Source organism: Leptinotarsa decemlineata, unplaced genomic scaffold, assembly GCF_025532065.1.
Source record: "Leptinotarsa decemlineata unplaced genomic scaffold, Ldec_3_MD MMD2_P_RNA_scaffold_9, whole genome shotgun sequence".
Taxonomy (NCBI): Eukaryota; Metazoa; Arthropoda; class Insecta; order Coleoptera; family Chrysomelidae; genus Leptinotarsa; species Leptinotarsa decemlineata.
Window position 1 is genome coordinate 9,848,515 of NW_027412536.1, and position 27,427 is coordinate 9,875,941.

Consider the following 27,427-nt stretch of genomic DNA (forward strand, 5'->3'; position numbering starts at 1 on the left):
TGATTTTTGAACGTTACATTACCGATTTTTGTTTTTATTGAAGTGTCATTTCTAGTTATTTTATTTCCACTTTTCATTTATTTCATCGATTTCTGTATGATTTAAGTATATTCATCTTTCCTTTTCTGGGGTACATCTAACTAATATTTTTTTTTCAGGTGATCTCTTTGCCGTAATTAGGTGATCCATGGTGTGATTTTTTTTATATTGGGTATCATAGGAATACGATGCTGCTTTCAAATGAAACTCAAGTTTATCAATAAATTTATGGTGACAAACATGTATTTCATTAATTTTCATCACTTCTTCCCATGTATTTGTTTCATTTTCATTTTCAAAAGGTGACTGCACTGTTCTTGATATTTCCAAGTATAGGACCACTGGGCAGTGGTCGGTGATATCGATTTTGAATAATGCAGGTTTTAAATTATTTTTACGAATGAAAATATGATTTATCATGCTTTGTGTATTGAACATAACCTTGGTCGGCTTATTGATATATGAGAAGTAATCATTTTCAGCAAGGATATTGAGGTATTTATTAACAGAACCAGAATTTTCATCCAATAATGCATCTTCAACTTTGATATCATTACGATAAGTTTTTATTTATGATTGTTTGTATATCCAAAGATTAAGTAATAGTCAATAGGGAATTGAAAACCTTTCTCAATGATGAATAATTTGACCCCATTCCCATTTGAAAAAATTGAGAGAAAATAGCCCCTCTTAAATGGTGTGTTCTGCCAAACGGACGAGTCAGCTGAGGCAGAATACGCAGTCAGTGAAGGAAATCATAGGATTCTGTTTGAGAAGACGAAACTCATTGCCCCCGACCAGGGATACCATGGCTGACTGATACGGGAGGCAATAGAAATTCACAAACATATACATAATTTCAACATAAAAGAAGAAGCTGTGAATCTCAATCGAATATGGAATGCCATTTCAAGAAGCTCAAGAACAGCAAACCGCATGGAGGAAGGTAGAAATCCAGGTACAGGTATTATCACACTAGACTACCTGTATCAACATAAACACTCTTTACGTAATCAACCTAAGTTAGATACAGGTATTAGCACACCAAACCACCTGAAGAGTCTATATACATAACTACAGATTACGTAGCCGTAATATCCAGTCATCAGAGATATAACCTCAGGATGTATAAACCTCTGAGAAAGCTGGTCACCCGTGCCAGCGAAACGTCAGGAAGAAATTCCAAAACTCCACGGCCTTCAAACCCGGAAAATAGTGACACTGAAACCTTCGGCCGCGAAAGCTTTCACTATTTTGTCGACTTTAAGAAAAATCATCCATGGGGTGGAACTACTACACTCGAATTCTGCACAAAGTAAACTGTTGCAATGGATGAATCTTGATCCTAATGGCCAGGGTCTACTCAAGTCAACATCGTTCGAAGTGTTCTCATCAAAATGAAATTTTGATGAGAACGTATTGTTGAAAATTTTAATTTGAAAGAGGTGATGTCAAATTGGCTATTTGCGTAACACAATATGATTTTGAAATTTAGAAGAATATATTTTATTTTAGTGTCCATATAAAAATGATTGGTTCACTTTGAAGGGTAGTACCTAGTTTTAGGACTTCCATCATAACAAAATCTTGATGAGGGAAAGATATATACTTGAAATTTGTGTGCTGGATTCCTGAGATAACTTATCCTTCAGATATGACCTATATCTTTCAAGTGATGATAATATGTTGACAAAACACTTGACACGTCTGTTGTTGAAACTATTCTTATCACACTAAATTCCCTACACTTGTAACACTGCCAAATATTCCTTCTTGTCAGTTGATGATTTTTGTTTCGATAATGAACCCTGTTAAACATCATCCCCGAATAGAAAACGAAAGAATATAATTTCACCCTTCGAAACCGCACCCCAGGTGCATCCCATTCAAAGAAATTCCATTCGATCATAGGAGTTCATGCAATTTGAGACCCCGAGCCATTTTTGGCTACACAGATATAAAGTGGACCTAAACAGTTTTCGATATCGACGCAGTGATGAGTTAAATATTCGCCTGGATTAACGGAGAGGGCCGTGTGCAACTTTGGCTAATTCACAACAATATTATCCTGACGAGCGTGGCTGAACATACCGAGAGATCGACATAAAAAATTGTTTAGTCCGTTGGCGAGAAACCTTGTTTTCGGGAAGAACCAAACAACGATTGCAGAATTCGGTTTCATTATGGAGATTCGAAACAAAATCAAAAAAGATCATGCAGTCAAGTAAATATAAATCGACGTGACAATTGTAGTTTCAATAAAGCATTTTTGTTACACAGTAACACCACCATATATGTATAGAATTGATAATGTTTCAAGTATTCAACAGTCATAAGTTAAAATGACTGGTGTTGAATATTAATGAGTCAAAAAAGCATTGAAACCATATAAATGATAACAATTAAGAGGAGTCAAATTGAATAATATCAAAACTGCAACAAAAAGGTATTCGGAGCCCAACCCATAGCTGTTATAGTAGACAAGTACTAGTTCAAAGTTTAAGATGGCAATAAATAGGTATCACATCGGACGAACCACATATAAGTGCCATATCAAGAGGATGTTGTACTGAAGGTTCCGAGATTGACGGATCTTGTTTTTCACAGATACAAAAATTAATTTGTAATTGCTCTCATCATTTGTCAAGCGAAAAGCATATTATCACCAGAACTATTCGTTTCGCTGCCAAGTTAACATCAGCAGAATATGCCTGAGTGCAACGAAGTTTCAGTTCCAATTCCATGGGAACATTCAGAACTAAAAAAGAACTTTCAGTTTGTAGAAATTCAGTGACAAATTTTGGAATACAAATGTCAATATTCAGAATGGAGTATGCATGAGTTTACAAATACGTTGTCATATTTATTTTACAGAAAAAACTTAATACTTAATCGGCGAAATCAATATCTTCAAACTTCATTTGGAAACAATGACAAAAAGTTGAAGAATAGTCAGATTTTGATGAGGACAATCTAAATATCTAGTTTTGAAAAAAATCTCAATAAAATCATAAATTCGAGGTATGGTAATTTCAAAACAAAATTTAGAAAATTGTTCATTGAAAAATGGGTAGCAAAATTTTTCAGTAAAAATTGATAATATTAATAACGAAATTTTAATTTCTATCTTATAGAAATGATAACGGAATTCATTTTTGTCCTTCATGTTAATTCCGATTATATAACATAAGAAGAAAACCATGACTGGTCTCATCATACCCTAACATTTGGAAACATCACCAAAAATAATACTCGTATTCAGTATAAAGGAAAGTAGTAGGTTCTGGGTTGGAAATGACTTGTTTATGCCTGACAGAATGCTTAACTAACCAACACAATTTTAGTTTATTACATTTATTTGAATAAATGATCATTATTAGTTGTAGATGTTACAAATTATATACTTAGAGATGTTACTACCTCAACATTATACATATAAATCCGACAGTTATGAGATAAGTAGATAAACATTTCCATTTCTTCATCATATAATTATTATTACGTGCTCACGTACCCATAAATTAGCATTGACTAATTATCTAACATACCGTGGGTTACTCCTACATGATTACTTTTCAATCGGTATACCATTGGTTTTAATATGATTGGTAATTGCTTTCACATACTTGGAAGTTTGTATTTTATGTGGAGAATAAATTTAAAATGAAATTTTGTTGAAAATGGACACTATTCAGTGATTTCAGAGACTTGTGAGGATTTGAAAAATGCACGAAATGTCGCTTTCCCAAACACTAACATATGAATGGATCAATATGTCCAACAGGCGTAAACTACATATCCTTTGCCACTTCTACAAACTTTTGAAATACAAGCAATCCAACTATTTTCATGATACAGTCATTTATAGAAAACATATACATGATATAAATACTCGACAAACTTTTTTTTACCACCAGTCCCCGACATCGAAAGGAAATTTTCAAAAGTAATTTTTCATATTACATTGCTAGTTACATGAATACGTTTAAGACAACCGACTACAGTAGGTCATTTTTCTCTTTAAAAAAAAACTACAAAAATGAAAAATAATTAAAAACATCTCCCAACTTAGAGCAAAAAATAAAATTCTCACAAGCGTCGTCATGCAACCTAGCGGTTTCATGACCTAAAGGAATCACTGCTCTCGTGAAGTGAAAATAAACGATTGTTTGTGGATTTGTGGTAAATAATAAATGTATCACAACACAACAAAAAATATTTTTTGAATGTTTCCTACACTAAATTAGTCAATTTCTACTAATTTTGGGGTGATAAAAACGAAAATAACAATGAAAAATTTTTATTAGCTCTGGTTTTTGAGATACACGGTACTTAATCTTAAAGAGTAGTTATACTATACGTGAAAAGTGAAAGTACATAAAACAATATTGTTATGTTTCTTTTAGAATATTTTAAGTACAAAATCAATAAAAAAAAACATTATTCTTAGTGTTTTGACAAATAAAAGAAGTTTGTACCACCAAATTTCAATTAAGTCCATCCGATTCATTGTAAGATCGCTGTCGTTTAGCTTGTCTTTTATAAAACACTTCTGGAGCATCCCTACACACAGACCAGCAGTAGTCTGCAAGCATTGCTTCATTCCAACGGCCCTGATATCTCTGTTCCATTAAGGCAATGTCTTGATGGAATCTTTCTCCATGTTCGTCACTCACAGCTCCACAGTTTTGTGGGAAGAAATTAAGATGAGAGTGAAGAAAATGAATTTTTAAGGACATGTTGCATCCAAGTTGGTGGTAAGCTTGAAGAAGCTCTTTAACCAATGCTGTGAAGTTATCATCTCTTTTGTTACCTAAAAACCCATGTACAACCCCCTTAAAGGCTTCCCAGGCTCTTTTTTCATTTCCTGTTAAAATCATGTCAAAAGCAGGATCATTTACGATTTCACGGATTTGAGGCCCAATAAAGATGCCTTCCTTGACTTTAGCATCACTCAACCTGGGAAACTTTGCTCTCAAGTACTTAAAAGCTTGTCCTTCCTGGTTCATGGCCTTCACAAAGTTTTTCATTAGTCCCAACTTAATATGTAATGGGGGAAGGTGAACATCCTTAGGATCTACAAGAGGCTCGTAAACTACATTTTTCTCATTAGGGTTTAGGTCTCGTGTAGGCCAGTTCATTTTTTTATAGTGAGATTTTCTAACCCGACTGTCCCACAGACACAAAAAACAACAGTACTTGGTGAACCCTAATTGCATTCCTAGGAGTATAGCAATGACTTTCAGATCACCACAGATGTGCCACTTGTGTTGTTCATATTTGATTGATTGGTGAAGTGTTTTCATATTTATATACGTTTCCTTCATGTGAACTGCATGACCTATAGGAATAGAGGGTAGCTGATTTCCATTATGCAGAAGTACAGCTTTTAAGCTTAGTTTTGAAGAGTCTATAAACAGTCTCCATTCAGATGGAGTGTGATCCAAATTCAAGCAGTCCATCAAACCATTAACATCAGAACAAACTACGAGGTTTTCTTTTTTCTCAAAATAAGGAAGCAAATCTTTTTGACGCTGTCTGTACTGAGATATTTTCACATCATATTTTAGAAGATTCCACTGTTGTAGTCTTGACCCTAACAGCTCAGCCTTTTCCTTAGACAAGCGAAGATCTCTTATAAGGTCACTCAACTCTGCTTGACTAATTCTGTGCGGATCACTAGACCTATCGCTTACCTCAAAATCAGGGTCATAGGATGTAGAAGGATGGGTTGCTCCTTCTAAACAGTCTTCATCACCTTCCTCTAAAATTTCATAGTTTTGGGGTGGAGAAGGGAATGGCAAATTGTCTGAGTGTGGTACAGGCCGAAGAGCAGATGGGAGATTAGGGTATTTAACCGTTCCTCTTTTCTTCATAGATAAACCTTGCTTAATGGGAGGAGTTAAGCAGAAATAACAGTCGTCTGTATGATTGGTAGGCTCACGCCAAACCATAGGTACTGCAAAAGCCATTGCCCGGTTTTTATTTTTCAGCCACTCTCGCAATATGACGGAACAAGAATTACAACATATATGAGGAGCCCATGATTTATCTTGGTCCCCAACTTTCACACCAAAATAATGTTCATAGGCTGTCTTAACGATAGGTGTCATTTTACGTTTCTGAGTCTTAAATGTTATTTCACCACATATATAGCAAAAGCTATCGACAGAATTCACACACTTTCGAGGCATTTCAGATCAGCACTTAAATTAATTTAAAAATCAACTTCACACGATAATTTCAATAGCAACCACGTGCGTACAATTGACAAACTCACATAGGTTATATTTACTACTTAAGAACAGCTGATGAGAGGGGTGTTATGTAAACAAACATGTGTACCAACTGTTGGTGATGAAATATTTCATTTGTTGAAAACTCAATATACATATTATATATATATATATATATATATATATATATATATATAATATAATGATACTATATCTTGAAAACAAGAGCGAATATATAATTTTTATGGTCACTTTCGGTTTTAACACGTGGAAATACATTAAAATCATCTAATTTCAACCCCGAAACAAAAACTTTGTTGTGTTGTGATTAGTATTATATAAAACCGTTTGTATACCATAAAAAATCAGTCAAAATTTAGCCATATTGCATTATAGAGTAACATCTTCCAGGATTGGCTCACTCCAAGACGTTTATTCACCCTTCGAAGCTTAATACCAAACAGTTGTTGGAATTCAGTAGGGATGAACTACGATGTCTAACAGGCCTTCTTACTGATCAATGTCATTTGAATCATCATATGCAGAGACTCGGACTGTCGTAAGACAACGTGTGTCGCCTCTGTTTGGAAAATGATGAAACAGCAGAGCACATACTTTGTGCCTGCCCCGCTGGGGACCAATCAGGTTTTTAGAGTTCGGCAGAGCCGTACTCTTACCATCTGACTTGAAAGACCACTCACCATACAAACTAATCGGCTTCGTTAAGAAGCTGGTTTTTATTTGGTCGAGTGTGAATAGGTGTGAGCCATAATAAACCCTTGCGGGTTGCGGTGGAGGGTCCAATAGACCCACTCACTTTGGACCTAACCTAACCTACTGGAGTAACACAGATCTACAGGGTGAGTCAACAAGATTTCCCTCGATCCATTGCTATCAGAGGAAAAAATTTTTCTAACTGCTCAATTTTTTTGCAGTCATATCGATAAATACTATCATTTAAAATTATTTTGTTGCATACTGGGTGATTCAGCCGAGCGTGGCCAACCAAAGTATTATTTTTTTAAATAGAACATCTAGTATATGAATACGTCATTCGATTCCATATTTTTTAGCTCTCTAAGAAATTTTTGTTTTCGAATTTCCATTGCGGCATTGCTAAGTTATTCCAGAAAACCCTATTTTTCAGACAATAGTTTTTAAAGTCAACACCCGCATGTCTACAGCAATTGAGTGGATTTTTTAGAAATAATTAGTCAATATCAACATGATAATTTCGGTAATCTCAACTTTCGGGAACAATATATAGGGTGCTCGGTAAAACCGGTCAAGTTTCATTCATTTTCAAACAGATATAATTCAACTTTTTCAAATGGAACACCCCGTATTTTTTCATTTTTATGAAATGATTCAAAATTTCACAACATTTTTTTATTAGAACTATACTATACGAAAAACTGATATTTTACAAATTATACCAAGTTTTAGTAACTGTTGTTGGAAGATATGGTGCAAATGGTCTATGTTTTGCTTCTTCTTGCATCTAGGATTTACAGGAAGTTCCCCGAAAAAAGAAAACCAGATGGAAGGGCATTTCAGGCTATTAAAAAAAGATATGAAAAAACTGGTGATGTCAATCACAAGAAGTTCGAACGTGTCTGCCCTGTAACAGATAAAGAGAATACATTTCAAATTGCTCTTCACCTTGTTTGAAATCCACATGTGAGTAATCGAATTAGGGAATTAGCATTTTCTCAAACCAGCGTGTCTCGAATGATACGAGCAAACAAATTTCATCCTTACCACATGCAATTGATGCAAGAGTTAAGAGGAAGAGATTTTGAAAAACGTGTTCAATTTTGACGATGGGGCTTCGAAAAGATCAATCAGGAAAATGATTTTTTCGATTTCATGTTATTTTTTGATGAAGCGACTTAAAATAGAACTGTGAGTCGGCATAATATGCATGCAACGGTATGCAACAAAAACCCCCATTTTGCTCGTTGCCTGAATCATCAACCGCGTCACTGAATGTTTGGATTGGAATTCTCGGAAAAAGAGTTATTGGTCCGTATTTTTTGGATAGACATCTCACTGGAAGAAAATATGTAGAATTTTTTCGGCATAAGTTTTCGAATTTATTGGACGGGGTTCCATATGGAATAAAACTTATAATGTGGCTACCACAAGACGGTGCACCACCACATTTTAGAACATTTATGAACACTTTTTCAATATCTAACACTTTCTGAAAGCATAGATGCATATTTGAACTCAAAATTTTGACTTTGAACTCAGAATTTTGACTTTGAACTCTGAATTTCGAATTCGAAGTCGAAATTTTGAGATTGAATTCAAAATTTAAAGTTTAAAGTAAACATTTCGATTATCAAGGTTGGAGTATGTGGCCCGTTTGTGCTTCCATACTCAACCATTATAGGATTTCAACTTAAAAATTAAAAGGGTATATTTCTAGGACAGATTAATTTTTGGAAAAGAAAGTTTTTGGCCCTCTACTTCTCCATCTTGATTCAAAAATGTTGGAATCTTCCAAAGAAACGGAGAAAGCAAACAATTTCAAAAACCAATTATATACAAAGATGTGTAGATCACGCAAAGAAGTAACTTTCAGACACGTACTGGAAGAAAAACTCCTCCCTAAACAGCTATGTTCATATAAACATTGGTTCACACGAAAGAAAAATACTTTCGAAACAAATAAATTATATGAAAAACACTTTTCTCTATTCCGTTTGTATTCCAAACATTCGACTGGAATCGAATGTGGTATCATTCACAGGATTCCTACACAATATAATTAATTAAGAAGTAAACTTACACGTAACACTCTCATCCTCACTGCTAGACATCCGATGTTTCGCATTGAGACACTTGCCTTATCCGCTCTTCAGTAGCAAATACGCATAACATTATAAAAAAAAACACTCAATTCGGTCATAATAACGACTTTTTGTCATAGAATGGGTTGAATCCACCCATGTCATCGATGACAGTACGTAAATAACATTTAGTCGCTTATTTGATGGAGAAGAAGAAACCCAAAAACTTTCTTTCCCAAAAGGTTTTGACTCAATTCACGATAATACCAGCTGAGGGTACCATAGATCGGTTTCTTTGAAGTCGCACTCGTCAAGAGAAATATGAGGGTTTCATTGAGATCACCCTTATAGGAGATGCTCCTGATTTCAGGGGATTCCACACGTGTATCCATGGGTATTTATGAGTGTATTGGATAATGGCAAAAGTGAAATATAAACGTGAAAAACAAACGTGAATAACAAACGTCTTGCGGTAACCAATCCAGATCATAGTAACGTTACAATTATATTATATTGAGTCTTGCGTTATGCATCTATAAATTACAAGGATTTCTCTTTTTTACCCTCTCTGTTCATAAGTCCCTTCAAATACTGGGTTAACTGAGGAGCCTGTAAACAATTTTCAACATGGATTCACCAGAACACAAGAGCCAAGAGAGTCAAACCAAGATTAGAAAAAATGAATATATTTTGATGGTTTGGTTACGATATTTTCCCACAACAATGTTATGCGAAATTAGTTAGAATGAGAACTTCAGCAATATAGGAAGGGGTTTTGGTCGGTAGAGATTAAAAATACCCTTCCTCCATTTTGTATCAAGTGAAATGTTAACTTAACCTTAGGTATTTAGAAAAGTCAATTTGAAATTTCATCCCAAATTAATTTTCATGAAGGAATAATAATCTAATCTAAGACAAATATGAATTTCCTACACATTGAAACATTTTTTCTGGATTACTTTCATTAAATCGCCGGTAAAAGAAGGGATTGAAACCGACAATGGTGGCAGATAAAAATTATTTATGAATTTTGGTGTTTTGAAAAAAAGTTTATGGTCTGGAAAATATTAGTCATGAATTATATTAACATTTTATCACAAGAACTTCTTTTTGAAATCAATCATTTTGAAGACAAATCTATCATTTGGTATTTAGTAAACACTCAGTCATATACAATAAAACTAAAAAACAAAGTTTTTTTCTGAATGGAACTGAAAATAGTTTCACAATAAAGAGATCGCTAACCCATGTCAGATGGGCCATCTGCCAAATTTCGCATATTTCGAAAACTCTGCTCTGTATAGTGTCGTGTGAAAAAAACATTTTTCTCTCGATTCTCATGGATCATCTTATAACTGATGCATTTTTTTCTAAAAATAAAATGTGAGCTACATAATGTATCTCTTTGAATCGTTCTGAAGTTATGTAGTTAACATATTAATGTAATAATATGAAAATTGACCGATTTTGGAAAAAAAGCACAACATATTCCTATCCGAAAACTCACCAGCAAAGTATCGTCTGTTCCCAACTTTCACTCAGGAAAATTAACACCAACTAAATGATTCACCATTATTTTATAATGGAGAGAGGGAATCTGAAAGTCAATATTGATATTTTTCAAGGCTATAGTCTTCAGCTTGAGAAGGACCATACTACCGAAACTGAAATCTGTTCTAAATTTGTTTTTGGAGTCGGTATTTTTAAACGATCTATTATTTTCTGACACTCTCAAAACACGTTAATTTATTTTAAGTAAAAAGATGTTTGATTCTAAACATATATTTTAAATGAATCACTTCTGCCGAATTTATTTTGAAATCGAAAGTCGCTCAAAATTTCACTAGATTAAATCGTGGAAATACTCCACACTACGAATAAGTTTGTTAATAAACAGGAGAAGGAAGAACAGAAACAAAAGTTGAAACAACTGCATCGGCATGAAACGGCAAGAAAAAAAGAACAAGTAGAAGAAACGCAAGTAGAACAAGAAATACTATTCAAGACAATCGAGCATTTCGAGCAACAATTGGAGCATCGAAATAACTTGAATCTTCAAGACTAGCTACCGAGTTGAATAATTTTAAAACAATAGAGCAATGAACGAGCTGAAAAATAAACTGAACGAGCTGAAATATAAACTGAACGAACAGGCCATAGAAGAGGTAAATGAAGTGAGGAACCAACTCGATCGTAGTAACTTAGCAAGCCAACTTGTCCACCTGGCAGATCAGCGACAAAATCTTCACAAGGTAAACAATTGAAGCCTACTTCATTTGCTGATAGAACAAAAAATCTTGTTCAATACAATCGAGCAACAATTGGAGCGACAAAATTACTGGAATCTTCATGAAAAACGGAAAAAACCGTAGAGCTGTAAGTCGGTTTGCAATAAAATGCAGATTACTGCGGAAAAACTAAGATCAGTTCACTCAACGGTTTTCAAATTAGCATACCCACATTGTCACAGGTAACTAAAATGCAGGTCCTCAATTAAGTTGAGTACCTCTGTTATTACCTATAGTGGTGTTTAGTTCCTTCAAGGACATTTTCAAAGTAATACAATGAAATGAATATGAAAATTACTTTTCAACAGTGAAGTATACTACATTATGCTGATAAAGATGTGCCGAGGAATTATGTATGACAATATAAGAACACAGGCTCTCAAGGTCAGAGTCATGACTGAAAAGAACAAAATCTGGGCTAGTCTTGTATATACAGTGTGTCTCACTTCTCATGGAAACACCCCCGTATCTTCCGTAATATTCGAAGTAGAAGATGAACCTCTCAGGACTGATGGAAATGTTCAAAATACACCTACCACCTGAATGGGGTTGGCCAAAGTGATATACACTGTCTGTCACTCGCGATGGAACACCCCATTTTAACGGTAAAATATATTATGGGGAATAATAGGCTCAAAATTTCTTCAGATTCGTGATCAGGACTACCAACTTACTACGAATACACTTTTTTCCTGAAAAAATTTCAGTCCTGAAAAATCTGAATTTGTCTCACTTCTTATGGAAACACCCCCGTATCTTCCGTAATATTCGAGGTGGAACGATGAAACTCTCAGGACTGATGGAAATGCTCATTGCAACACCGAAACAACTGTTAATTTTTAAAGAAAAAATCGCATTCGGTGAACAGGTAGAATTTAGATTATTTTACCTACTTGCTGAATTGTTGTCTGAAATCATTTGAAGGGATTGAATTACATCAGTTTCATTGAATCATGCGGTGCCCTAAAATCACCATGGAAAACAATTGCTCATTGATATTTACTGTCAACCTGACAATATTGTTGAAAGATCTTGTTGTATTAACCCCCAGACCAGTTTTCAGTGGATTTGTTGTTTCTAGTATTGTTGTTCTTTGAATCACCGTTGTTACTGTTGTTTCTGCCGTGTTTTTGTTCCCATTGTGTTTATTGTTCCTGTATTTGTGTTGGATATTGTTCCTGTCTTCCAGTTGTTTTCTGTTCGAGAGTTCCTGTTCATATTTTAATATTTCTGAAGTTCCCATTTTAACTGATATCAGCTCATTTTGATTGACAAAGTTCAACATGGCACGTCTGTCACTTCAAGCAAAAATTGAAATTGTTTTAATTGTTAGTGAAGGGGTTAGGTCTTATCATGAAGCGGCCGCTGAATTTAATAGAAGACACCTGCTATAGGTAGCTGTACACCCTGGAACTGTACATAAAATTCATAATCTATTCATGAGCACCGGCCAAGTAACAAAGGACAGAAAAATTGTAAAACATCATATTGATGATGATACGATATTGGCGGCTCATCTAGCTGATCCTAGAATTAGTTTGAGAAACTTATCGCTTCAACTCAATGTGAGCCGCAGTAAAATATGAAGATGTTTAAAGCGCCGTAAAATGCATGCGTTCAAACCCAAATTTTTACATACTTTGCACGAAGGAGATGAAATCCGCCGTATGGAGTATTGTTTATGGATGCAGGGAAATTATCTCAATGACAGGAATTTTTAAAAGTATATCTTATACAGTGATGAGGCTACCTTTACCACGAATGGTGTTGTATCTTCCCAGAACATGAGGTTTTGGGCTGAACAAAATCCAAATTGGGTGGTGAATTGTATAGACCCAATATCTCTGAAAGTTAATGTGTGGTGTGGTATCCTGAACGAAAATATTATCGGGCCTTTTTTTCGATCAAAATTTAAACGGACGACTATTCGTTGATTTTCTCGAAAATGCATTTTCCGATGTGTTGGAAGAACTACCTTTGGACGTGAGACACAGCATGATTTTTCAGTTAGATGGTTCACCAGTTCACAATAGTGGCATAACAAGGGTTTGGTTGAATAGGAATCTACCTATGAAATGGATAGGGCCCAATAGCCCTCTCGTAGTATGGCCACCATGATCCCCAGATTTAACTTCACTGGATTTTTATTTATGGGGAAACTTGTAAAATAAAGTTTATAAGGATAGGCCAACAAATAAGGAAGATTTCAAGAATTATACAAGCGTGTAGATAAATCACACCTAGAGAACTGAGAAGAGTTGGAGGAAATAATAGAAGGCGCATTGAAAAATGTGTTCGATTGGAGGGAAATTTTATAGAAGGCACGAAAATATAAAATTGTCAACAGTTAAATCATTTGAATTTATTGTTTTGTTTTTCAATTGAAAATGTGATTTTGAAAGTAGTACTTCGAAAGAATTATGAACTACATAACATTTTTCGCCACAAAATATCCTTGTTTCTTTTTTAAATAATGGGAAAATGAGAATATGAACTAACATTAATCATCCTAAAACCCCCATGATTACATGTTTCCATTCCTATTACAAAATTACCATTTTCTCTCTCATTGAGAAGGAATAACTATCCTGACAACAAAATAAAAAATAAATTATTTATGTGAAAACAAAAGTCGAGTTTCTCTTAAACAATTTCGTTCATGTTTTGATGTCAAAACCAAAAAAAAATCTACTTCAATTATTACAGAAGATACGGGGGTGTTTCCATGAGAAGTGAAACAAATTCGGATTTCAGGAAAAAAGTGTAATCGTAGTAAGTAGGTATTCCTGATCACGAATCTGGAGGAATTTTGAGCCTATTTTGCCCCCTAATATGTTTTACCGTAAAAATGGGGTGTTCCATCGCGAGTGGCGGACAGTGTATATCACTTTGGACAACCCCATTCAGGTGGTAGGTGCATTTTGAGCTTTTCCATCAGTCCAGAGAATTTCATCGTTCTACCTCGAATATTACAGAAGATACGGGGGTGTTACCATGAGAAGTGAGACACACTGTATGTGTATTACTTATATATTTGTGTATACTCGTATGTATTTAAATGTCTAGCTTGTAATTCAGCAGCTCACGCTCAAGGTTTACCTTTTGTGAGTTACCCTAATTTATTTGAAATACATTAGTTTTCATAATATTTTTGTATAACTTGTGTGTCAATATATTATTATGTGGAATCTGGAATAAAACAATTTTCAAAAGCTTTTATTCATAGCAGACTTTCAAATAATCTTTATTATAATATATAAGTTCCATAATTGTGAAGTATCATTGAGTATAATATTCATTTGTAATTTGTGTTGCTGAAGGTGTCAACCCTCGCATAAACTAAACATCGGTAACATCTAAGTTCGTAAAAATATGTAGTAGAAAGTTTTGTACATTATCGGGCGATGGGTGCTGCAAAAGTGAAAAGAGTATATTTTGATTATTCAACTTTTACCCGTTAGGTCAATGCGATTTTCCATGGGTTCTCCTAATGATACTGTGCAGAAAATGTGAAATTTGAACAACTATTTCCAAGCTGCATATTACCAGACAGGTGTCGAGCCATATTTGAATTTAACTTTGAATAATATCAATCTGCATATCATTAATAATTTAACACTTGCAATATGTGTAGGCGGGCAATAAATGAATATTAGTCATAACACGGCGCCCACAGAGGCAATGAAGATGATACAAACAAAAATATCATAATCCAGTCATTTAAGCTTAAATTAGGTAAAAATCTTGGAATTCGAGATACCCAGCTGTAAGTTTGTAAATACTTGTATATTGACACTCTAAAAGTTGTCTCAAAACCTACATATGGTAGGGTGTAAGCAACTATTAAATTTCAAGGTCAAAGGTTACAAAAATCGGTTTTTTGCGCTTTTTTTGGAAATATCTCATTTCCTATGGGTTTTTTGCTATTTGTATTTATTATCAATATTGTAGAATACAAAATTCTCTACAAATTTTGTTTAAAAAATTTTTTTATACGGTGAACCGTTTTCGAGATAGAGGGCAGAGAGCGCACGGTCACAGCATCACTTCAGGTCAACCGGTGCCTCCGGTCGAAAACGCGCCATATATAGTTGATGAACTATCAATAAATCAATGATTATAAATGTTTATCAATTTTTATTAACTATTATATTATATTTTATCATTTTCTTCATGCATTAAATCTATATCTATTCATATTGTATGGAGCAGAGAAGATACTTTTTCTATTATTTTTGATAAATACATGAATTATTTACAAAGGCATTATAGTTCCAAAATAATTGTTGTATTTGACGGATATTCAGACTACAGTAAGAACGTAAAAGCTATGAAGCAGCAGAGAAGACCTGCTGCACTTTCAAAAACGTATGAAGTTTGTTTCGATGAATCAATGGTTGTACCAGTTACTCAAGAAAAATTCTTATCAAATCGAAATAACAAAGATAAGTTCATTAATATGTTAATTGAAAAATTACAAGCTGCAAATATTACTACTAAACAAGCCAGAGATGATGCGGATGTTCCTATTGTTGAAACTGCAATTGAAGAATCAAAGTCTAAAAAAACTGCAGTTATAATAGGACAAGATATTGATTTACTTGTCATTTTAATTCGGCGTACACTGTCTTACGAACAAGAAATTTTCTTTGAAAAAGTTGGGAAAGGTAATGTAAAAACGGAGATATACTCGACTAAAAGTTTTGATAATTATCCTTATTCTAAAAAAACATATTTTATTTCTGCATATTTGGATGAACTAGCTGCAGCATTTGAGGAAGAAAATTGTTCAGCCCAGAGATTATTAGAGAGTGGAACTCAAACCTTATTGGCAGTCTATAATGCTCTGAAATCTGTGAAAAGTCTCGATCATCTTCGTTATATGCATTACGTCAAGTCTACAAAACCTAATAAACCTGTGCAGCTTTCAAATATTCCACCAACAAGTGCAGCTGCTCATCAACATTTCAACCGTGTATATTATCAAGTTCAAACTTGGTTAGGACATGATTTGGAACCCCAGGTATGAGGTTGGGCAATGCGAAACAATTTTCTGGAGCCTATCATGACAATTTTGTCACATGCTCCAGAAGATTTGCTAAATACAATTTTCTGCAACTGCAAGAGTGGTTGTGGTTCGCGATACGGATGCAGGAAAGCGGGCTTGCAATGCTCTTTAGCTTGTGGCCAATGTAATGGGCAAGCTTGTCTCAATGCTCTACATATCAGAGCGACATTTACGAAGATGGAACCTTTGACCCCGAAATCATGGAAGAACCCGAGACAAAAGTCGTTGAAGACGATAATGAAGACCAGTTTGAAATTTACCAGCAGCCAGAAGACGACGATGAAGAAGAAGAAGATGATTAAAATTATAAATTGTAGTTTTTGTACCCTTTATTCCATTTCTTTACTTTCAATAAAAATAAATGTATTCAATGATATTTTTCAATAAAAAGATTAATTCCTAATTTATTTGTTTTTTTTTTCATCATGTAAGAAGTTATAAATATTAATTAGGTTGAAATTCAAATATAATTCCTATATTTTCATTAACAATTCTGCAATTACATGGGCAGGTAAGTGTTGTTAAATAAATTAATACTGAATAAAAAGTGGATAAGTTAGGAAAAAAATGATAAAATATAATATAATAGTTAATATAAATTGACAAATATTTATAATCATTGATTTATCGATAGTTCATCAACTATATATGGCGCGTTTTCGACCGGAGGCACCGGTTGACCTGAAGTGATGCTGTGACCGCGTGCTCTCCGCCCTCTATCTCGAAAACGGTTCACCGTATAAAAATTTTTTTTAAACAAAGTTTGTAGATAATTTTGTATTCTACAATATTGATAATAAATACAAATAGCAAAAAACCCATAGGAAATGAGAAATTTCCAAAAAAAGCGCAAAAAACCGATTTTTATGACCTTTGACCTTGAAATTTAATAGTTGCTTACACCCTACCATATGTAGGTTTTGAGACAACTTTTAGGGTGTCAATATACAAGTATTTACAGACTTACAGCTAGGTATCTCGAATTCCGAGGTGAACTTACTATAATGACTGGACTATCAGTTACTATCGTACTTTCAACTAGGCGAAACAATTTATACTAATGACTGAACCTGAGAGGCCTAAAAAAGTCACCAGAGTTATTTATTTGGCTCAGTTGTGTGACTTGTGGGTGGTAGTAGGAAAAACATTCTGGCATTTAGTGTAGGACAGCAACTTGGTATTAGAGCAATGGTTAATTCTAAAATGTTCATTACCAATTAAGGCCATTCAGTTGTTCATGTCTAGAAAATCTAAAACTTCCAAATGACTATATCTCAAACCTTCCATAAACGTATGTAAGCAAAATTTCCTAATATTATGTGTACGTGTGGCTCGTAGAGTTACAAAAGGTTTCCATTCGATTGAAAGATCGATTCCGACTTGAAGTTCAAAGAGAAATTGAAGATTAAATTATCTCCAAATAAAATATTGTATAAATGAAAGCTTTTAAAAATTGTTTGATTTCAGTTTGTTTTTACAAGTATTGAATGAAAAAATATTTACCTATTTTATTTTATTTATTCACTACAACAAATTTTATTGATTTATGTGTAAAACTGATAACGTAATGCAACATCAACATTCTGTGGATTTTATTTTTTCACCAGAAACTTACACATAAAATTGGTTCCATCCCAAGCAATTGTTGACCAGTGTATCTCAAAAAGAGAAAAAGGTTGTTGCATTTTTTGTACCAAAATGAATGTCCTGATAAGAACTATTGTCTTGACTCAGTTTTAAAATTGTGGTATTTCTGGGTGAAATTGAAATTGTATGTATGTTTAGTTTATTAATTGGGTACCTTCAAAGTGTTCTTTTTTAATTTGCTAAACAAAAATGGTATTGTCAGAGAGGCAGTGTATCGAAGTCTTGATATTGTTGGGATGTGGGGATAGAATGCGGAGTCAAAGTGAGGTGTGTACTTCATTTAATGCAAAATATCCGGAAAATCACATTTCCCAGGCTACTGTGAGTAAGATCTTACACAAATTTGAAGAACATGGTACAGTGAAGGACTTGCCCAGAAGTGGCCGGCCAAATGTTTTAGAAGAAGATCAAAAATTGGACATTGCCGTATCTCTGCAGGAAGATCCACATTTGTCAACGGTTTCATTAGCCCAAAACAATCCTGCGTCTAGACGTACGATTGGGAGGTTTTTGAAAACAGAAAAATACCACCCATATAAGGTATGTCTTGTCCAAGAGCTCTTGGAAGATGACTATGATAGGCGTTTGCAATTTTGTGAGGAAATAATGAGGCGTTGTGACGAGATTAATGGGTTTCCACTCAACATACTCTTTTCGGATGAAGCTACTTTTTATTTACATGGAGTAGTTAACAGGCACAGGCACCCACACTGGATATGCGAAGCTCGTACGCAGCGTCCTCAGAAAGTAAATGTATGGGTAGGAATCATCAACAACAGAATATTAGGGCCATACTTTTTTGAGGGAAACCTTACAGCTTCACGCTACTTAGACTTTTTACGCTTTGAATTAGTCCCTGCTTTAGCTGTTATATTCCCCAATGAAGCAGAATCCAGATATCCCCCACTGAAACACTTTGGTTCCAACAGGACGGCGCTCCCCCACATTTTGGTATTAATGTCAGAGAATATCTCGATGACATATTTGCAGGAGGCTGGATTGGAAGACGTGGTACAATTGAATGGCCACCAAGATCCCCAGACTTAACGCCATTAGATTATTTTTATTGGTATATATGAAAGACAAGGTTTATCAAAATAGGTCGGCTAATATTGAAGATCTAGAAAGCAGAATTAGAGGGGAATCACATAACACACCGGCTGAGGCCATTCAGAATTCCGTAGACGGGTTTCATCATCGCCTAGTAGCCTGCCAAGTAGAGGGTGGAGGCCAATTTCAGCGTCTGTTACGTTAATTCACCCGTAGATAGCACTAAGTTAGGTATTTGTAACTTTTCAAAAAAGTTTTTTCTCATTTCGCTGTAACCACAAAAAAAATGAAGGGTATGGTAAGAATCCAGTTTTTACGAGCTTTTCAATGAGCCCATACACGACATAGGTTTGCATTTGAAAAAAAAAAAGTTGGGGAGGATTGCAGCTAAGGGGTTGAAAAAAAATTGCATTTCATCGCCAAAAAATGCGTACAACGTGAAATCAACTGACGTGTTTCAGCGTTTTTTTCCTAAAATACTGGTTAAAAAGATATTAATTTTATTCCGGACTTTTGCGCAACCCTGTATATCGACACACAAGTTATACAAAAATGTTATGAAAATAAATTGCAAATGAATTGAGGTAACTCACAAAACGTGAACCTTGAGCGTGAGCTGTTCAACTACAAGCTAGACAATATACTGGTTCGATTGATGTTTATTAATTTTTTAGAAATATTGAATATAGAATAAAGAAAATAACTTTTGTCTAATTTCTACTGAGTTTATTATTTGTTACAACCAGTTTCGATTTATTACACCATTTTCAAGTCACTTGAAATGGTTTAATAAACCGAAACTGATCGTAACAAATAATAAATTTATTAGAAATTAGACAAAACTTATTTTCTTTATTCTATAATATAACGTATTTAAAAAACACTTTATTGTGAGATTTTCATTAAATCCTTTTACAAAAACACAACACATGTTTAGCTATATAATGGCTTCTTCGTGCGTATACCTACATTTCAAGTACCTGATTTTTACCTAAGTTTGTAATGAATTAAATCACCTGCGCTTATGTCCCACTTTCCACATTTGAAAAAATATTTTGAAACGGGGAGATATTCAATTATAATTGATTATTCAGTAAATTACCCGAATTCTTGGATCTATTGATTTCTAAACATTCTAGAAGATTGAGTTTCAAACTTTTCTCTTCTAAATGTAACACTTCGTATTCATGAATGAACTCATGTCCTTCTGCTAAAAGGTGGATTGCAAATGTGGAGTCGTTCTTTCTATTTACGAAACTACGACTATTTCTCTTTAATTATTTAGGAAAATGTTCTCCCTGTATGGTCAATGTACGGTTTTGGGCAAAAGCCACAAGTCGGCTTATATACTCCTGATCTATTCGACACCGAAGTTTTGTCTTTATTGTTTTCAATGAATTTACTTAGACTATTGAAGAGTATAGAAGTAGTTTCGTGAATAGAAACACCAATTCCACATTTGCAAACCACCTTTTAGCAGAAGGACATGAGTTCAATCATGAACACGATGGATACATTTAGAAGAGAAAAGTTTGAAACTCAATCTTCTGGAATGTTGAGAAATCAATAGATCCAGGAATTCGGGTATTTACTGAATGATCAATTAGAATTGAATAACTCCCTGTTACTAAATATTTTTTCAAATGTGGAAGCTGGGACATGAGCGCAGATAAGATTCAAGTACCTCATTTTTACCTAAGATTACAATCTTAGGTAGGTACTTCAAATTGTAGAATAAGGTATATTACGCATTGAATATGTAGAATATAGTCAGTAAAGACACGCCCGAAGAAGCCATTATATGGCGAAACACGTGTTGCGTTTTTGTTAAATTGTTTAGTGAAAATCTCACAATAAAGTGTTCGTTGAATAAGTTAGTTATGGATTTTCATCAAGTATCGACCAATTCCATCCTATATTTTATTTTATATTCTATATTATTTAGACATTCATAGACATACGAGTATCCACAAATAAGAAATACATAATCACAAAGGTACTAATAATTATCTGAAGCAAATTCAAATTTGTGTATCAGAGTGAATCGTATTAAAAAAAAGAATAATTTTCATAAGTAATGAATATTTTTCACATCAACATATAGATGGATTTGGAGGCGGGGGATATGAAGAACCCATGACTTACTTTTCCGTTTGAAAAGTTACAAGTTCTGGATATTTTTCAAATTTTTTGGTAAAACATTGTTGAAGTTTTGAACCGAGGAAAAGAAACGTCTTTGTTTTTAGATGGTCTTGCTACTTGCGACATGTTCGATTTTTGCCGTGTTAGGTAGGTTCGGATGACTGATGGCTTGTGAATTTGCTTTGTATTCATGTTGGCAGGGTACAGTGCCCATAAAATATACTTGTCGAATATCTAAGAATTTCGATTTATTGAAAAGTTGTTCAGTTGGGTCAGTATACGGTTTTATAAAAATGTCTTTGAAAATAATTTTCTGCCTTTTTTACAGGTTTTTGAGAAACGTTTTATTGGCTGCACACCAAGCAATGATTCCATAATTGAGGTGACTCTCGATCAGCGCATAATATATTATTTTAATTTGGCCTTTGGTGAGCCTTTTGGAATAGTGTTTCATCCTATACAAAATACTTCTCAGTTTCTTCACTACATAATTCATTTTTAAGTTCCATTTCAAGTTACAATCTAGGTGACTTCCTAAGTATCTGCAACTGTCTGCCCTTTCAATACTAACAACTTCATTGGTTTGTTGGATCTTTAAGGTGTCAAAATTAGGCAAATTTTTGGAGTAAAAAGTTCAAGGGAAGTTTCGAAGTCCCGTTCTATTATAGTTTTCAATTCTTCCCAAGTGTTGGCTTTATAGATTACTGATGTGTCATCAGTAGAGCTCATCACATTTCCTTCTAAATTAAAATTGAATAGGTCGTTGAAATATATGTTGAAGAGTATAGATCCAAGGACGGTACCTTGTGGACATCAAATTCAATTATTAGGGTAGGACTCATGCAGTCTTTGATTTCGGTACACTGAATAACTAGAAAGCAGTGCCTCTGAAACCTGTATTCTCCAAGGTATTCAAAAGCAATTCGTGGCAGACAGTATCGAAGATTTTAAAGATCAACCAGGATGCATAAAGCAAGTTGTTTATTGTCAACAGCTTGACTTATTTGAGTTGTTAACAGATTAATAGCATATTGTGTCGACCTGTTCTCCCTGAACCCGAATTGTGGTGAGGATAGATAGATAGATAGATTAGTGAAATTGGTCTATAATTTGAGACTATTCGTTTTGATCCTGTTTTGAAAAAAAGATTCATAATTGCCGTTTTGTATGCTTTAGGATAAAACCAGTGAGAAGTTCATGACGTGCGTCAACGGTCTGCAGATGTGATATGCTATGAGTTGGAAGCTCGTAATATGGGCTGTTCTTGGAATGTTATTATTTATATTTGAAAAAATGTAATAACATTTTAAGTCAATTTGCTTCACTTGCCTATTATATATCAACACTATTGCTATCACGGAAATGATAGGTCCTACTAGGACGGTTAAATGAAAAAAAGTTGGTTTTTAGGAATGCAACATAATGGTATTTTCAGATCGATAATATCACCAACCGTTTCTGTGATTTTTACAAAAAACTGAAAATGACAGATTTAATTTTTTGCTATACCGCCTTTATTTCCAATAATATCAAAAAAACACAAAACTTCTTGCTTCATTTCATGTTTTTCATAGACTGGTTCAACACAGGTTCAACCATTTTTTTTTCAAATATGGACCTGTATATTTTTTATACATTTTGGTACTCATTGTAATTACAAATGTATTGATATATTGCAACATATGTATTTCTCAACGTTTTTCTCGAAAATATATAATCAATATTCTATAATTTTTTTATTAAGAGCTCAAATTTCCGAATGTTACTGAAATCCAAACAGAGTTATTTCGTGAGTGATGCCGTTCATTGAGATGCTAAATATATTATTCACTGAAATCCAAATATATTTCTGTCAGGTTTGTCTTGTAAAAGAGAGACCAATACCTAATATTTGTATCAATACCAAGCCATTCATAATTTCCAAATGTCTTTTGAAAATTTGTAGCTTCCCAAGTATTTCTGTTCAGAAAATGAGTGTATCAACAAGAATCAACTAATGAAAATACTGTATCAAAATAGTCATAGATGATATTCAGGAGAAACATGATAAGCGATAATTTCATTTTTTGAAGTAAGCTATGAAATACATGAATGCGAATGTCACGTTAATTGTCAAACAAAAAATAAAACAGCTATTCAATTCGGTGAGCGATTTTAAAGGAAAACCATGAATTTTTCCAGTGACCTAAAAGTGGATGGAAATTTTCGATCTTTTTCTTGAATCTGGGCTTTTTACTTATGAGGTATAATACCTTGCTAATGCATTTTCTAGGTAGTGGGTTGTGCCAATTCGCCTTTTATAATCTATGAACGGTCTGTAATATTTCGAATATTCAAAAGGGATTATTTGCTCAACAAAGTTTCATATTTGAAAATTCATGGAATCTGAATGTATAGAGTGTCACAATCGATGAAACCAATTTCGGACTTTTTTATGTGTTTTGAAGTGAACAAACCATTCGCCAGTAAGCAACAGTTTAAAAAAAATTACAGTTATCTAGGCAATATTTTATTGAACTGTTATTTTGCGAAGATATTCAAATTTGAATCATCAAATGAAACGTCCATCACAATTCAATAATGTGATGTTTAAAAGTGTCATAAATAATAGAGTTTAGTTTTACTTGTTCTTAAACAAATGCAATATATTTTGTTTTGGCATCTGCATAATTTTCTTATTAGTCAATGGGCTATGCTTGAAGACTGGCAGTAAACAAATCTAAAGCAAATGGAACTTCAAACGTTCAAGCCAGTCTCTATATACCTACACAGTAGGTTTAATGGACTGACGCCTATCAGAAAACAACTACTCCCCTGGCAAATACCACGAAGGGCGTTGGATTATATCAGACAGGCGTCAGTGCAGGAATCTTCACAGAAAATGTCCTGCATATGCAATTGGCAATACAACTGAAAGAGTCGACCTTCAATTATGGAACGGGCACACTTGCAGACCGGTTTCGGGCTTATTAGCCACTCATCAGTGCAAGATAGTGACCATCATCGACCTAAAGTCAATGATATTCCACAATTGAAAATCGGAATTCTTTCAGAGTATTTCATTCCTCTTCCGAAGTTGGAGCGAACATCAAAAATGTCACTCCATCTAGTGGACGAGGTACTAACCAACTGCACATCCGTAATTTGGAGTGACATTTTTGATGTTCGCTCCAACTTCGGAAGAGGAATGAAATACTCTGAAAGAATTCCGATTTTCAATTGTGGAATATCATTGACTTTAGGTCGATGATGGTCACTATCTTGCACTGATGAGTGGCTAATAAGCCCGAAACCGGTCTGCAAGTGTGCCCGTTCCATAATTGAAGGTCGACTCTTTCAGTTGTATTGCCAATTGCATATGCAGGACATTTTCTGTGAAGATTCCTGCACTGACGCCTGTCTGATATAATCCAACACCCTTCGTGGTATTTGCCAGGGGAGTAGTTGTTTTCTGATAGGCGTCAGTCCATTAAACCTACTGTGTAGGTATATAGAGACTGGCTTGAACGTTTGAAGTTCCATTTGCTTTAGATTTATCTGCATAATTGACTTCATTCAATATTTTATACAAAGATGATATTTTTTACAATAAAAGTTACCGATCTACACAGTGGCGGCGCCACGGGGGGCAGTATGCCACCCCCGCCCTTTACAAAATGTTGTACAAAATGTTCCGATTTCAAATATTTCACAAATATAGTGTTAGGTAAATAACATGGAAAACCATTAAACGTGGCAACATTCGCTTTCAATACCTCGACCTCGATCAGTGGTGAATCCCATATCGCTCGCTGTCTAATGCGAATGTGATCATTTTTTAAGAGATTGTAAATTGATTGTATCTCGGCGTGGCACTCGTAGCAGTACTATTAGTCTGGTTTGTTATTGTTACTTTGACGAATAAACAGTTTGTAGAGCAGATTATCGAAAGTTAAAATATGCTGCTACATCACGTTCTTAAACAAAATAAAATTTTTGTGAAACTTTCAATTCGAAAGTTCTATATTTTCAGTTGAAGATCCGAAATCGTATTCATTATAGAAACTTATACATTTACAGAGAAACAAAAGAACAATTAATTCAAACTCAAAGTTGGATCATTTTATAATTGATATTTCAATTTTGTCGTCGACCCATTTTTGCTCAAAAATACTATTTTGATCCCTGAAATAGTGCGTCAACTAATTCTAAAAGGACCTTGCCAACCTGGGTTATCAGATGACTTCCAAGACTTTCCAGTTTCCAATTACAAAAAATTTTACGTTTCTTGGTACAAACTTAAAAAAAACGACTTTTGGACACCGCAGCGTACGTGAATGGTTAGTTTACTCTCCAAGAGGTAAGAATGTTTTGTTTTGTATGCTGGCTTTTTGATAGTGCACATTGTTTATTATTGAAATCTTTCTTTCATTAGAGTTTTGTGATATTATTTCTTTTCTTATTGGGAAATACCTACTTCAAATACCTACGCCTTTTTATTGAATCTTGGCGCCTAGTTATGGTGTGCCACCTCGCCCTTAAGTTTTAGGATCGCCACTGGATCTACACTGGTAACCACTTTCTATCACTAATTGTTGAAATCATTTTTGTCAATGCAGATTACCTCAAATGTTTGATAATTATATTTGGAATAAATAAGTAATTTTTTTACTATAGGAAACGTAATTGTAATGACGTCGATGTGTAATTGAATTTGGTCCCCAATTAATTCATCTGTTCATTTATTTGTGAATATAATAAGATTATTATTCAAATAACTTTCCTCTGATGAGCAGTAAGAAAAGAATATAATTTTTTTGTAGTAGAAAATTTTAAGAAAGTATGAGAGGTTTTCGATTCAGCGATATTGAACGGTATCGAATTTAAATTTGAAAACTAATTGAAAATTAAATGCAATGAGAGTAGTTGCTTTGATTTCACGCGATTGTTTGGATATTTAATTCATCGAGCGAATTGATTGTATTGGGTGGAATAACTACTCCCAGTTACGACAATGTCCATAAATTGCAACGAACACTTACCTCATCGCATCCAGCACACCTTGGCTTCATTTTTTCAGCATAATGTCTTTCGCAATAAATGTTATCCTCGTAAACGCAGTAGGCAAGGTCCACGAGAAGATCATCACAAGTTGTACACTGAAAAAAGTGATATCAGTTAGGAGCTTGGCGATTCTTGAACAATAATTGACGACTGAAATATACTCGAGCAATTTACAAAGAAGGTGACACTATCATTTTATGATATAACAATAATTATTAATTTTGATAAGGAACAGCAGGTATAAAAATACTAGGTAACAAACGAATATTCTGCATGATAGCACAAACTAGAACATTTGTATACCTTAGTTTATATGTTAGACCAGGGGCTAAAGCCTTAAAAAATGGTAAGAAGTGAAAAAAAATAGTAGGATGAAACCCATTAGAAAAGAAGGGGAATATGATAAAAAGGAAAGAAAGAAAAAAATTACGGGCGATCTGAGTTCGGGAAGTGGGAGGGAGTGGAAAAAAAAGTTGAATGGCAAAATTGTAGGTAATAAAAAGATATATAACTTTTGTATTTACAATTTTTTCACATAAACTCAAAATTTATGTGGAAAATTCACATAACTTTATAGTTTTTTATTTTTTTTCTTTTTAAAAATGTTTCTACTGAATTTGGTGAAAACTTACCTTTTTATATCCCAAATACACTGTGATTTATTTGATTCAAAATATTTATTTTTTCACCTTATTTTGACTTAATATAAAAAAGCACCCTAATTTCCAATCGAAAATTCTCGCGTCAAAATATAAGCTTTTTTCAAAAAGTCGGTGTGATTTTTGTTCGCTGAAATCTCTACTTTCTGATGGTGTAAAAAAATATACATTACTATAGGAAATGTTATCAGAAAATGCAAAAAATCTAAAAAAACTCGATTTCGAAATTTTTGTTTTCAATCATTATGTACAATTTTGAGCTAGGTATTTATGAAAATTTACACTTTATTTACTCAAAAACGTAAGATTCCATTGATAAGTCATGGTTGTGGGTCAAGATATTGATCTTGTGGTCCTTTTAAATCAATTAAATTCAAATAATCATGACATTTGTTGTCTCAAACCAGGTTTTGGAAATGTAAAGGATTCATTTTTCACGTCTAATAGTTTCAAACAT

At 33.9% G+C, this 27,427-nt stretch overlaps 1 protein-coding gene across 5 annotated transcripts in view; it reads right to left on the reverse strand.

Moving 5' to 3' along the window:
• Positions 1-27,427, reverse strand: part of Lmpt (four and a half LIM domains protein limpet) — a 357,474-nt gene that overhangs the window by 99,348 nt on the left and 230,699 nt on the right. For all 5 annotated transcript variants that reach the window (XM_074170573.1, XM_074170576.1, XM_074170575.1 and 2 more), the window contains one exon: positions 26,290-26,406. In XM_074170573.1, coding sequence (XP_074026674.1) covers positions 26,290-26,406 — 117 coding nt within the window. The remainder of the gene's footprint in view (positions 1-26,289; positions 26,407-27,427) is intronic.